The 13,754-nt window shown below is 45.2% G+C and overlaps 1 protein-coding gene across 1 annotated transcript in view; it reads left to right on the top strand.

The window, feature by feature from the left end:
- Window positions 1-13,754, top strand: part of ikbkb (inhibitor of nuclear factor kappa B kinase subunit beta) — a 32,022-nt gene extending 18,268 nt beyond the window's left edge. The window contains exons 9-22 of the mRNA XM_018728785.2: window positions 1,359-1,472; window positions 1,655-1,784; window positions 2,931-3,125; window positions 3,445-3,559; window positions 5,218-5,341; window positions 5,991-6,142; window positions 6,277-6,338; window positions 7,355-7,458; window positions 7,987-8,036; window positions 8,152-8,251; window positions 9,454-9,601; window positions 10,265-10,383; window positions 12,228-12,327; window positions 12,664-13,754. Coding sequence (XP_018584301.1) covers window positions 1,359-1,472; window positions 1,655-1,784; window positions 2,931-3,125; window positions 3,445-3,559; window positions 5,218-5,341; window positions 5,991-6,142; window positions 6,277-6,338; window positions 7,355-7,458; window positions 7,987-8,036; window positions 8,152-8,251; window positions 9,454-9,601; window positions 10,265-10,383; window positions 12,228-12,327; window positions 12,664-12,711 — 1,561 coding nt within the window. The 3' untranslated portion in view covers window positions 12,712-13,754. The remainder of the gene's footprint in view (window positions 1-1,358; window positions 1,473-1,654; window positions 1,785-2,930; window positions 3,126-3,444; window positions 3,560-5,217; window positions 5,342-5,990; window positions 6,143-6,276; window positions 6,339-7,354; window positions 7,459-7,986; window positions 8,037-8,151; window positions 8,252-9,453; window positions 9,602-10,264; window positions 10,384-12,227; window positions 12,328-12,663) is intronic.

Genomic DNA, 13,754 nt, shown 5'->3' with positions numbered 1-13,754 from the left:
AACACAGCATTGTGGTGCTGAGATATCAAAGAGGTCCTTCTTTGATTTGATCATACTATCACTGAATTTATTTGGTTTGGTGTATGGGCATGCCAGGAATACCAGCATGTCTTCCCCTAACATAAACACAGTGTTATTGCCTTCTTTTTAGCATTGGTGCTTGTATATGTGTGCATGTGTGTGTGTTTGTGTGTGTGTGTGTGTGTGTGCGTGCATGTGTATGCATGCCCATGCACCAGGGCATCTGGCACGTCCTGCCCTGATTTATCCCACATGGTCCCTGGCTTCCTTCCTGTAGACGTCAGTCTCTGTGCCCATCCATGTTTTATTTCCAGTGCAAAATTTTGAGTAAGTGATAGAATGTGAAAGATCAGGTGAGGAGAATGATTCATTAGTATTTTTGTAAAGTTTGTATAATAGGTCACATAATTGCATAGAGTCCCTTACAGGAATGTTATACTTTAGCAATTCCACACAGCACTTGTTTACAAAACATCATGATAGTGTATTGCACTAGCCTGTAGTCAACTTTCTTCTTTGTTTCTTTGCCTGATGTATTTGTTCAGCGCTCTGTATCACTCTAAGATAAAAGCGCTCTGTAAAAATACATTGAATTGAGTTGAACCATGATCGCCGCATTAAGGAAATTTTGTGAAGTTTTCATTCATTCCCTCCATATTCTTTCCTGTGTTGATACTGTGCACATTACATTTACGTTTACATTTATTCACTTAGCAGACGCTTTTCTCCAAAGCGACTTACAATGGATATCATGTAGTGTTACTAGCCCACACACCTTATTCACCAAGGTGACTTTCACTGCTAGATACACTACTTACAATGGGTCACTCATCCATACATCAGTGAAACACACTCTCTCTGTGTCATTCACATACTATTTGTGAAGGTTCTTGTCTGTTTTGCCGAGCAGTGAATGTTTGCTTTTACAATATGTCTTGTTTCACTCAATATACTGTCTGTTGGAGCACCATGATTAAATTCTTCATAAGATTTAAAAAACTATGAACTTTGTTATATATGTGCATCTCCCACAGACTGAATACGGGTGTTCTGTTTCTGGTTGTGTATATACACCATAAAAAACAGGTGACAGAACACATCTGTATGGGGACACAGCAGAAATGGCTTGCTTGTTACACAGCCAAGTACTGCTTTTTTACAAGCATCATTGTAGACCATGTCAGACACTCCATTTGACTCGAATGTGTGAACATACATAGTTTTGGTTTGCTTTACTTTCTTAATCTATGGACATAATAGCATGGCAAACGTGGAGGTGGCAAGTTTCACATTTTTACTGTTCTTCCACTTCCTGCTTTTGTGTTTGGGTCTCTCAGGCATTCGAAGGTGAAGTTGAAGCACAATGATGATATTGTAGTGTATGAAGACCTGGCAAACTGCAATGATGTGCACTACTCCAAACATCTGCCGCAGCCCAACAACCTCAACAAGTAAGAGACTGAGAGACATTGAAGGCCCTTTGTCTTGTCCCAGCCATGTGAGAGGCATCGAGAGACATAATCAATGAGATTTTGCTGCAATATGTAATATGAAAATGTATTTATTTTGAAAACATGTCTGATTTGTGTAACACTCATAACCTTTGGAAGGTGGATGCTTGCTGTTTTTCCAGGCTTCTGTCTGAGAAGCTAGAAAGGTGGCTGCGCCTCATGCTGATGTGGTCTCCCCAAGAAAGAGGCAAAGACCCAGAGTATGGCCCCCATGGGTGCTTTGCTGCCCTGGAGCACATCCTAGACCTAAAGGTGAGACCATCCTCCCAGACAGAGCTGTCAGCTCACAAACCCATTTGCTTACATTAACACGTTCCCTTGCTTTCTTGAAGCAAGTAGCACTGGTGCCTCACGGCTTCTTTCTTCTACATTTGGATATGAGTATGAATCCAGCTGTCTCTCTCTGTGGGGTATGCATGGATTTGCACCCCTCCAGAGTTGAAAGATGTGCTTCAGGTTAATTGACGACTCTTAAGTTGTCCAAAGTGTATGGGTTTCTCCATTGTTTATGGGTGGATACTTGGAATTAACATTGTAAACCACCTTGGACTAAAGGATCAGCTGAATACGAACTGGAAAACTGAGATTTATTGATATTATTAATCCTGCTTATTTGTGTAACCTTTTGGCCACAAATCCTGTTAACCATTAAAAATGCCTTTCTGGATTTCTCTGCCATTACCTTCCAAACTGTGTAATTAAAGGCTGCATTTACACCATGTTTAGGAGCACTGCTTGCCACCATTCTTATACACATGCATACCAACATTAAGTACACTGAAAGGCATCATTTTAACCACTGCCTGGTGTCTATGGCACAACTGGAACCACCACATCTATCTGATCCTATAAGGTCTGACTGTGTAAAATGCATTGTCATGGTCACCTTGTACATCTGCACTGGGGTGTGGTATGCCTTTCGGTCATTTGGGACAATGAAAGCTGGCATTGGATGACAATATGTCTCTACATTAAGTGAAACACTAATACACACACACACACATTTTCAGAACCGCTTGTCCCTTACGGGGTCACGGGGAACCGGAGCCTACCCGGCAACACAGGGCGTAAGGCCGGAGGGGGAAGGGGACACACCCAGGACGGGACGCCAGTCCGCCGCAAGGCACCCCAAGCGGGACTTGAACCCCAGACCCACCGGAGAGCAGGACTGCGGTCCAACCCACTGCGCCACCGCACCCGCTTGAAACACTAATAATTTGTCACAAATTTTTCTGTCATACCTTCAGAGACAAGGAGGTTAGATGTTTGCGGTATTGATATTTAAGGAGAATAGATGAATGTTAGCTGGTTGCCCATGAACCATGTAAGTTCTAGCTGCAAGTGGCTTCAGACCTGCTCACCCACCTGCTTTTCTCTGTGCCTCATCTCCCCCTGCAGTTGGTCCACGTGCTGAACATGGTCTCGGCAAAGATTCTCACATACAATGTGCAGGAGGGTGAGACTGTGTCCGTGCTGCAGGAGAGGATTGCCTGCGACACCAAAATACCCTCAAACAACCAAGAGCTGCTGCTGGAGGCAGGCCTGGCTCTGGAGCCACATAGGCAAGCAGTGGAATGCGCTGTGGACTACAGTGTATGTGAACAGCAGGTGGCGCTGCAGCACTTACACATAGCATGAGGCACTGGTACTGTTTTGTTGGACCTTTTGTTCAACTTTTCAGATTGGTGTTTCACCCCTTACTGGTTTATACCGCTGTTATTTTGATGAAACCGCTGGGCTGATTGTCTTGCTCAAGAGTGTCATAGGTCAAGTTTTGTCTTGAACCTACAGCCTCTCAGCCGCAAGGGGTTTAATAATAGCACTGCCTAGGTCAACATTCCACATTATTCCAGAATATGCCAGAAGTAAAATGAAAAACACACAGCAGCTGACTCGTATTCCTTTGTGTTAGTCCATAGATGGACGACGGACGGACTTCCCACTTGTGTTCCTATTTGACCGCAGCTGCAGTAGCTACGAGCCCCAGTTCACCGCCCGTGTCCTTCCTGAGAACATCCGCTTTGTGCGTGAGTGCGAGCCTCTCGTTGCTTTTGAGACCCAGTGTTGGGGAGCAGCTTTACCACCTCTCTCTGTCTGTCTCTGTGTCACCATGTTGAGAAGTGCTGTGTTCAGGCACCAGTGTTCATCATGGACTATGTCTCTGTGTACTTGTGTCGGTGGTGTGTACCAAGCGTGCTCCAAGATTCTGGTCTCCCACACCGGTGTCCCCCTCCCCACACCCCCAAGTCTGCTTCTCTGTCAATGTACTTCTTTGCACAACCAAAATGTTCCCACACATATCCTATAAACGTGCTACACTAAAATAGATTTTACGAATGAGATTAAAATTCTGTTTCTAAGTACTTGGTAAAATCAGGGTAAAGTACAAACAGGGAAAACTTACACAGTTTAAGGCTGTGCTTCCAAGTCTCTTTCAATGTATCCTAACAAGTACCAAAACTTGCTAACCCAGTGCATCCATTCCCTACTGTCATTTCTGCGAAGGACAGGAGACCGGACCCAAGTGCAGGTGCTGTTGTTTATTGAGGGCAAGACAAGAGAATGGTCAGGGTACAAGCGTGGGTCAGTTGAGGGGCAAACGTTGTCCAGGGGTTATCACGATATTCGGAAACCAGAAAGACGAAAGCCAGAGGTCAGGGAGCCGGGGAGAGCAAACACGGGGATAGGAGCAGGATAAGGGGAAAACAGCAATACTAGCAATAGCTCACAGGCGAGTAGTGAGTGGTGTCCAAGGAGGTTCTGCGGTCTGTCCTCTAACAGGCTGCTCCTTTTATTGCCTGCTGCTGATTGCCTCCAGGTGCAGGGGATTGGTGTGCCGCCTGGGGCGTGACACTTACATAATGGGGTCCCATACAGTGAAAAACTGCAGAAAAACATGCCATTTTCTCATGCAAAGGGCTAATAATGGAGTACGATGGCATGTTTGCCCATTACATTTTACTTGCATACATGTCCTTTGTGTGATGCTCACAAAGAAAGTTGAATACAACAGCATTTTTTAGTAAACTGTAAATCTGTTGGAGGGGGATGCGGTGGCGCAGTGGGTTGAACCACGGTCCTGCTCTCTGGTGTGTCTGGGGTTCGAGTCCCGCTTGGGGTGCCTTGCGACGGCCTTGCGACGGACTGGCGTCCCGTCCTGGGTGTGTCCCCTCCCCCTCCGGCCTTACGCCCTATGTTACCGGGTAGGCTCCGGTTCCCCGTGACCCCGTATGGGACAAGCGGTTCTGAAAATGTGTGTGTGTGTGTGTGTGTAAATCTGTTGGAATTTCTGACTAAAGCCACAGGCAACAGTAACAAGAAAATTATTCTATGCCCACCCGGTGTTTTTGTGTGTGTGTGCAACCTAACCTGCAACAACTCATCATGTGCATAATTTGTGGAGCCCAATAGTAAAAGCTCATATTCATTAAAGAAGCCTACTGTGTATGTACTGTACTGCGTATGTGCTGTGCACCCTTCCTGTGAGTATGTGACTGACTTTGTGTGTTTTCTTCCATGATCTCTATGTCAGTGTGTGCTTGTGTGAGCATCTGAACATTTGCACATGTGTTTGCTGTTGTCTATATCGCTGATACGTGTATAATGTGTAGTGTATATATAAGTGTGTGTATATATATATATATATATATATATATGTCTGACCGTCAGTATGTTTGGCCCTCAGAGATGGACCCCATGCGAACTTTGCCGTACAGTGCCCTGCGGCGCACCTCAGGCCAGGCCTGGCACACCATCCGCACCCTGAAAGAAGACTGGCAACGGCTGCAGCAGGGCCAGAAAGCTGCCATGTGAGAACTGCGTCCATTTCCTCTGTAAATTATGGGGGGGACACACACAGATCTAGTCTAATTATATAACGTTGAAAGAAACAATATGGCACAAAAACCAGGAACGTAGTTTAACCTAAAGCTTTTATGCCTTTTTGGTGGAATCTGAAGCTCAGTACAAACAACTGTTTAGCTGTGGTGTTCATGTTATACTGCAGCCTCCAGTGTCTTTTAACTGAAATCTTTTTTTTTAAAAAAAACATTGTTGGAAGTCACAATTTCAGTAAACTTATTTTACCTACTAAATCTTGTACATATCAGCCCCTATTTAGAACAGTACATTACCACAAGAACATAATAGAAATTAATGCAGTTAAAACTGAACGAGGAAATCTGAATTGTTGAAATGGGAAAGATGTTTGAAAATGTATAGGTCTCTTAGTAGTCAGTTTTATTCAAAGTTATACTTGTACACTTCACGTGTTTTGCTAAAGCAATCATGGCTAAGAACAGCAGGGTAAAAAAGCAGGGTACCCCTCTGAGACTTGATGTGTTGGTTTTCACCTGTATCATAGCACTTGGCCTGTTGAAAAATCAGCATATTTTGCATTTGCCTCCAAAAAAACAGCACAGTAACAGATAAATGATTTTGAACTGACTCTCGTGGTAGCATGAGCCTGCTGCGTCACAACAGCTCCCTGTCCAAGCAGAAGAATGAGATGGTCTCTATGCACCAGCGCCTGCAGGCCAAGCTAGACTTCTTCATCACCAGCCTCCACATCGACATGGACAAATACCAGGAACAAAGGAGTACTGGCATCGGTACTACTGGATACCACATCCATTTGTTTCTCTGCCTGATGTTTACAGAATGCCTATATTTGTATTGTCTTGAGTTGTTACGGTGCAGGTACTAACTTAGGTACTTATCAGTATGGTGAATCCTCCATCTGCAGCTTCTGAGAAGATGCTGAACGTGTGGAGGGAGATGGAGGAGACCGCAGTCAGCTGTGCACAGGTAAGTCCGAGTGACTAAGTGATTAGAACAAAAACACTGTAATATGATGAACCCTGTTGGATTCAGTTTTTAATATTTACTTTTGTTCATTTAGCCACCACCTCTAGTAACTTTCACTTTTAGGTTTTTGCATACCGTGTTCCGTAACAGTGATTTACACTCTCACACACACACTGTCTGAAACCGCTTGTCCCAAGTGGGGTCACGACGAACCACAGCCTAACCCGGCAACACAGGGCGTCAGGCTGGAGGGGGAGGTGACACACCCAGCACGGGATGCTAGTCCGTCACAAGGCACCCAAAGCGGGACTCGAGCCCCAGACCTGCCAGAGAGCAGGACCCGGCCAAACCCACTGCGACCCCCTCATTTACAGTCATTCCCTGATATTCGTTCTCCCATCAATCTCACTTTTCTTGTATCCAGTCTGCTTCTGTTAATACGTTGCCATTAATCAGTCCCAAATTTCGGTCATCTTGTCTGAGACATCCAGTCCAGGCTGAAAATTGCAAGAATGGGGTAACGATGCTCTGGTAACACTCTAGCGTTCAATGGTTTGCCTTGCATACCTGTCTTTGTCACACGAGGACATGTGCAGGCCCCCCCTAGGGATCACCAGCCCCACGGGGCTCATGAGGGTTAAGCGCATAATGCTGCAGAAATGGACAGTCAGGCCTGGAGCATTTGCAGTGCGGAGCTGCAGTTAGTTGCACCCTGACAATCCTGGTTTATGGTTAGTCTTACATTTACATTTATTCATTTAGCTGATACTTTTCTCCAAAGTGATTTACAATGTTAAGGTTACAGTTACTATAGTTACAAGTACCTTGCTCAAGGGTAATACAGCTGGAGGTGGGGATAAAACCTGCAACCTTTAGATGCAAAGGCAGCAGTGCTAAATACTACACTACCAGCTGTCCCCAGTTCAGCTTCTGCGAAACAGTCTTCCTGAGAAACCGCTTCCTGAGAAAACTGCCTTTTCAAGGGTGCAACAGCATTTACCCTGTGTGTGTTTCAGGCAGAAGAGGTGACTAGCCTAGATGAAGAGATGATGGCACTGCAGACAAACATTGTCGACCTCCAGAGGCAGCCGTGGCGATCGGGGGAGGCCTTGGACACGCTGTAAGGGGGATAGGGAGGGAGAATACGCTGGGGGTCAGGTTGTAAAAACTGTTTATTTAGGAACTTGATGGGGAGGAAAGCATCATCTGATGCATATCATGTATACAAGCATTCAGTACACTGTGGCTCCTCAGCAAACACATTTGGAACTGGAAAACTAGCTTGTTTTGCTCACAGTTCCAAAGTCACTGTTGGGTCAGTTGCATGAACTTTAAACCAAACTTGACTTTTCCGCTTAAATTTAAAATGATTTAGATCTTGTTTTTCCTGAGGCAATGCTCAGCACAGCATCTGAATTTAATGCAGACACTAATTAGGTCTTTTCATGCTGAACAGAAACTGCATACTTTAATGTATTTTTGCAGTAATGCCACATAAGATGTCATGACCGTAATGGATAAAAGAGGAATCTACTGGAAAGAAGTGGAAGACAGGAGAGGATGTACAGAGAAAGGAGCAGTATGACATTTATGTATGAAATGTTCCTCGGAAAAATTTGTTCACGTTCACATTGTTTCTGTTCTTCAGTGAAGGAAAGGCAATGGAGCTGTTCCGCAAGCTGAGAGAGAAACCCAGAGGTTTGTGTGCTCAGCACCATTGTTGTCAGACTTGTCACTGATTTTGATGAACATCCATTCTTCCAGTTTCACCTTCTGATTACAAGTTGTTGAGTGTCTCTCTTTCTACCTGTAGACCAGCGGAGTTCAGGGGACTGTCAGGATATCGTGCGCCTTGTTGTGCAGGCTGTGCAGTTCTATGAGAAGAAACTGCGAGACTTCTACACACACCTCAGGTCAGTACCCTTCTGGAGTCACACAAACTCTATACACACCTGAGCTCCGCAGCCTTCGCCATTCAGTTGGAGTCGGAGGAATTGCTCACGCACCTGTGGGCAGTGGAATTCCTCACTCCATGTCGATTCCCACATATGAGATGACCATGTTTGAGCTTTGATTTGGTACATTTAATAATTTTAATAAAGCACACACACACACACACACACACACACACACACACACACACACATTTTCAGAACCGCTTATCCCAGTTGGGGTCACGGTGAGCCAGAGCCTAACCTGGCAACACAGGGCGTAAGGCTGGAGGGGGAGAGGACACACCCAGGACAGGACGCCAGTCTGTCGCAAGGCACCCCAAGCAGGACTCGAACCTCAGACCTACCAGAGAGCAGGACCTGGTCCAACCCACTGCGCCACCGCGCCCCCTTTAATAAAGCATTTTTTCATAAAGAATCAACCCTGAAAAAACAGGAAGATTTTCCAGTTGGCCAGGAATAGGTGTAACATTTTATCAGCACGCATTACAGTTAGCAAAAGTATGCTATGAAATATCTGGTCAAAACTTTAAAGAAATGTACCTATGATTATGTAGTGCAAACAAAATTTTAAACAAATGTAAACCATGGAAGTAGCTGCTTTTAACCAAAGTTATTTGGCAACTATTATTTAAAGTTTATTTTAATACAAAGAAGGTACAAGTCAACACTGAAGCTGCTGGAGTGAAAACCTTTTGGGAAAGAGGCACACTGGATAACAGTACGTTTACAGTACTTCATTTAGCAAATGCTTTTGTCCAAAAGCGATTTCCAATGTACTCTATGTAGCCCACACACCTTATTCACCACGGTGACTTACGCTGCTAGATACAGTACTTACAATGGGTCACTCATCCATACGTCAGTGAACACACTATGGGTGAAGCTGAAGAGCATGTCTTTGGACTGTGTGAGGAAACCCACACAGGGACAACATGCAAACTGCACACAGACTGAGCAGGGATCGAACCCACGTCCTGTTGTACCACCCAGGCACTGTGAGAGAGCAGCACTACTTACTGTGCCACACTACAAAAGTACACACTTCAGTACATGTAATATAAAATATACATCAAAAAGACAAAAAAGGTGTGTTTTTGTGTGTGTGTCTGTACTTCTCTCTCAGTAAGACAATGGTGTGTATGTCTGTACTTCTTGCTCAGTAAGACAATGGTGTGCCGCCAGCGGGTGATGGACCTGCTGCCCCGGGTCGAGGGGTTAGTGAGCCGGATGGCGGAGCGGGAGCAGGCCCTCATGAGCCTGCAGGAGAAGAGGCAGCGGGAGCTGTGGAACCTTCTCAAAGTAGCCTGTGTGAGTCGTGCAGACACACAGACACACACACAGAGCACTGATGTACACAACACTATTGCGATCATGAACACAAGTGTCAGTAAGCTTTATTTATGGGTCTGGAAAGTTATGAGGACAGTAGGGCTAATATTTAACAGGATAATTGAGGATTTCAATCACATATGAATGAGAGTAATGGACTCAGTTTCTATAGACTTGTCATATACTGTATATAGTATAAGGTGGAATGAGGTAGAAAATTTCAGTTAAAGATTTTAATGTATGGAGTTCCTCGAAGAATCGTTGCGGCCCTGAACGCAGCATGAACATCTTACGCAGTTCAATTTTTGGATCCCACTTCTCGAGTCGGGTTTTCGCCAAATTACTTATTTGTTCTCTCGCTGTAAGGTTTTTACCTAATTTGATGGTTCTGGATGATCAAATGACCAAATTCTCAAATGCTCTGTTCTCAACAGTTGAATGCAGAAAATAAGACAAGGGCCAAATTCTTTGTGAGAGCCTTCAGAGATTATTAACTACTGGGGGGTGGGTTGGAATGAAAAGTACCAGCCATACAGGCAACAGTGAGCTGAGCTCAACACCCATCTGCAGTAACATATAAAAGCCAAAATCTCTCTCACTTTTGATCATCTGTTCAATAGCTCTGTTTTCATCCATGGATAGAGCAAGGTACGCAGTCCCGTGAGCGGCAGTCCCGAAGTGGGCCGCGCACCCTCCTCAGTGCAATCCCTGCTGGGCCCCCGGCCCCCGCATTCTTCCAGCCTGGACCACAGTCAGGAACAGTGAGTCGGCCTCCATACATCCATCGTGCGGTTCAGCCGTCGGCTCTCTACTCGTATGAAACAGGCCCATGGTTCAACACCTTACACTGTATGTAGTAATAAATACTGTAAATGCATCTGAGAATGAATACAAACATAAAAAGCTGAATTGTCTGCATGTAAACAAGTAGCCTTTGTTTACCTCACGCTTGACAAATATAAATGTGCTTAGCTCAGGCCTGGTACATACACAACTTTCTTGCTTCATTATCAGCAAGAAAGCTTAATTAGCAATGTGAAAGAATAGATGCACCCCCTTCAAAGCTTTATTATTTTTGTTTTGTTTAGACAACTGTTGTGGTCTTAATTAAAATAGCATCAGTATGTTAATTTATTTTAAAAAAATGAGCAGAAATTCAGAGAGGGAGAGAGAGAGAGAGAGAGAGTGCAGCGGGTCCCCCATTTACAGACTTAATTGGGACTGAGAGCTGGCTCATTGCTCTGGAAGTTTGTTAGTGGAATGTGACAGGAAGCATGCGAGAGGCACCTCATCTTCATCCCTTGTGTGTGCAGCTTCTTGTGTGTAAAGTGCGCTGGGGGACAAACTGACTACCGTGATACTCAAGTGTCTGCGTCTATAATTCTGTGTACGTTGCGGAACACACTTTGGTTTACTCTGACTTGTACATTGCTCTGAAGAAAAGCATCTGCTACATGAATGAATGTAAATGTCATCGCAACACCACAGCTCCATGCGCAGGCAGGCAGCAGGTTCTTCACACACTCTGTGCCCCCACCGCGCAAGCAGCCTTGAGCACATTCTGGGTCCCCCTGGCAGAGCTACGGCACCGTGTTGGCAAACAAAGGGAGTCACTGTGTGTCGGTGCATCGAGTGAAGAGTTGGTGTGTGATTCGAATTGGTACAGAAACTCTTTATTGAAAAGACATACAACTCCTCTCAAAAACCTTTGCAATTTGGGGACCCACTGCACATCTAAGGTTTTGTCAATCAACTTGTTTCAACTCAGTATGACACAGGATGCCAAATAAGGTTGTTGTAAATGACCCAACATTACCATGATAACAGACACAGTTAAGTACAGGGCAAGGCACCTGTCTTGTTCTCTCTGTAAAAATACTCTTGATCCACAAATATAGGGAATAAAATGAACCTCTGTGGTCCGAGTATCAGTGATTAACGCCTATCGAGGGCATTCTGCCCGGGCGATAGGACCTCTGTAGACATGTCGAATGCAAAAAAAGTCAGTCGCCAGTTTTCAGGCAACAAAGTACACCAAGAATTAGTGCCTTGTACATTGAAGAAGGTTTTATAATGTGCTGTATACTTAATTAGGAGCCAGTGTTCAAATCAGAATTACTGGTAATTTACAGAGGGAAGGTCGTCCTTCTGAACTCATTCCATGTGAGTGTTCCCTGATGTCTCCAAGGACTCCAGGTTAGCATCACAAGCAGAAGCATCCACAGATATCTCAAGTGTCTGAGTTGCAGTGCAGACTGCAGTGTTGTTTGGACGTTTGGAGCAGACAGAGCATAGGGCAGTTCTTTCTAGGAGAGAGGGCCCAGACACCGACAGACATGTAAAAGCAGTAGCGATTTGTTGTGGAGATTTCTGCTGAAGGGTAAAACACCTGCTGCAGAGTCCAGGATTGTACTCTGTTTTGTTGGATGAAACTTGGATGAAGTGCCGGTGTTGAAGGTGGTGCTCTTAACCCATTGATAGCTCATGAACGAGGACAGACATCCGAATACACCAAAGACAACAACGTTCTTCTAGCGTGTACTTAAACCTTTTCAAACAAGCATAACAAATTTCCCTAATGCTTTGTGGGCGTCTCCTTCCCTAGAGAGGAGTCCCTGCAGGTGATTGAGGAGAGCAAGATATTTGAGAGCCGCCTGCAAAGCCTGGTGCAGGACACCATCCAGGAAACGGAGAGTGACATGCAGGTACGCTGTGTGCTGGTGAAGCCTGTGTGAGACGAGCACTAGGTGAGGAAACTCACACATGTCCCCCTACACCTTTTATGTTTTATTTATCCATTTAGCTGAACATTTTCTTCCAAGTCTATTCCAAAATGAGGCTGGAGCTCTGAGCTACTCGGTTACTTAGCCGTTTGTGCAGTTTGGTAATTATTGGTTATCTGTACTGGTGAGAGTCGCTCAGAAACATGGGAACAGCTGTGGACATTGTGCTTCCTGCTGCCCCACCGTTAGTTGCTTTTGCACAAGGTTCAACTTTCTCGTATTATTTTGTAACGGGCATCTGTCACTCCCTTTCCACAGCTGCTGATGGACTGGCATTGGCTTGATGAAGCGCAGGACATCTCCTGATAGTTTCTGTAGACCAGCAATAGTCGTCCCTCATAACAGCTAAGAAACGACCAAATATATCTCCTTCCTGTGTGTCTGAAGTTTTGTGTAAAAACAAGTGCACTACTTGTCTTTGTTGCTGCGTGATAACAGCACTGTGCCCTTCCTGCGCTAAAAACCTGATTGCCTGACTTTTCCCAGCAAAACTATCTGCTTTCGTACGTGCTGTTGATTCCCCGATGAAAGATGGAGCGAAAGGCTGCAAACTGCGCGTACTCCTGGAATGAGGCACACAGCATATGTGGCATCGACCAGAGACTCTGCCCTTTTCCAAGGGTCGCCGAGGTGCTCGTGCTACTCCAGTGTTGATAGGGACCATAGTACTGGGCCCTATTAATGCATTCTTCTTCAGTCCCTTCTGCATTTACTGCAAGTGAACTGTTTACATGTGATTCAGCTTCCAGCATTTTAGAGCATTTTGTTATGTCATTTACTTGTGTTCAATTTCAATTTTTATAGAGCACTCTTCTCACACGCTGTTCCCTGTGCTCTTTGACTTTCTGTTAAATGCCATACATGTGGCATTGGGAACATTCCAAAATGGTAAGGTTTTCTCAGGCACATCCCATTCTGGCACAGTTGAGGACTCGGGGCAGGTCCTAAGAACTCTCAAAGTCTGAAAATTAAGCACATGACCCGCAGTGCTGAACAGCAAAAATTATCATAAAAGCACTTGTTTCGGTCTCCGTGGGGTGTCACGTGTAAGTGTCATCGCTCACACTCAGCTGAGAACAGCTTACCTTAGTCAGGGTGCTGGTGCTCCACAGCTTGTCCTAGATGAACAGGGCATCCCACACAGGAGCACAGTCCCACGCACACAGGGAGAGAGAGAGGCACTTTGGAGTCACCACGCCCCGTGGAGGGTGTCTTTGGACTGTGACAGGAACCTGGGCCACCCAGAGGAAGTTCCTCCACACACGCAACAGCATCCAGTCACACAGGGCAGAAGTGGTGAAGTATGGGCACAACCCCGTGTGAATGAGAAGATCCTGAGAAGTTCCTGC

The sequence above is a fragment of the Scleropages formosus genome, chromosome 21, assembly GCF_900964775.1.
Source record: "Scleropages formosus chromosome 21, fSclFor1.1, whole genome shotgun sequence".
NCBI lineage: Eukaryota > Metazoa > Chordata > Actinopteri > Osteoglossiformes > Osteoglossidae > Scleropages > Scleropages formosus.
The sequence above is the reverse complement of the archived record's forward strand: the minus strand, read 5'-3'. Positions and strand labels throughout refer to the sequence as shown.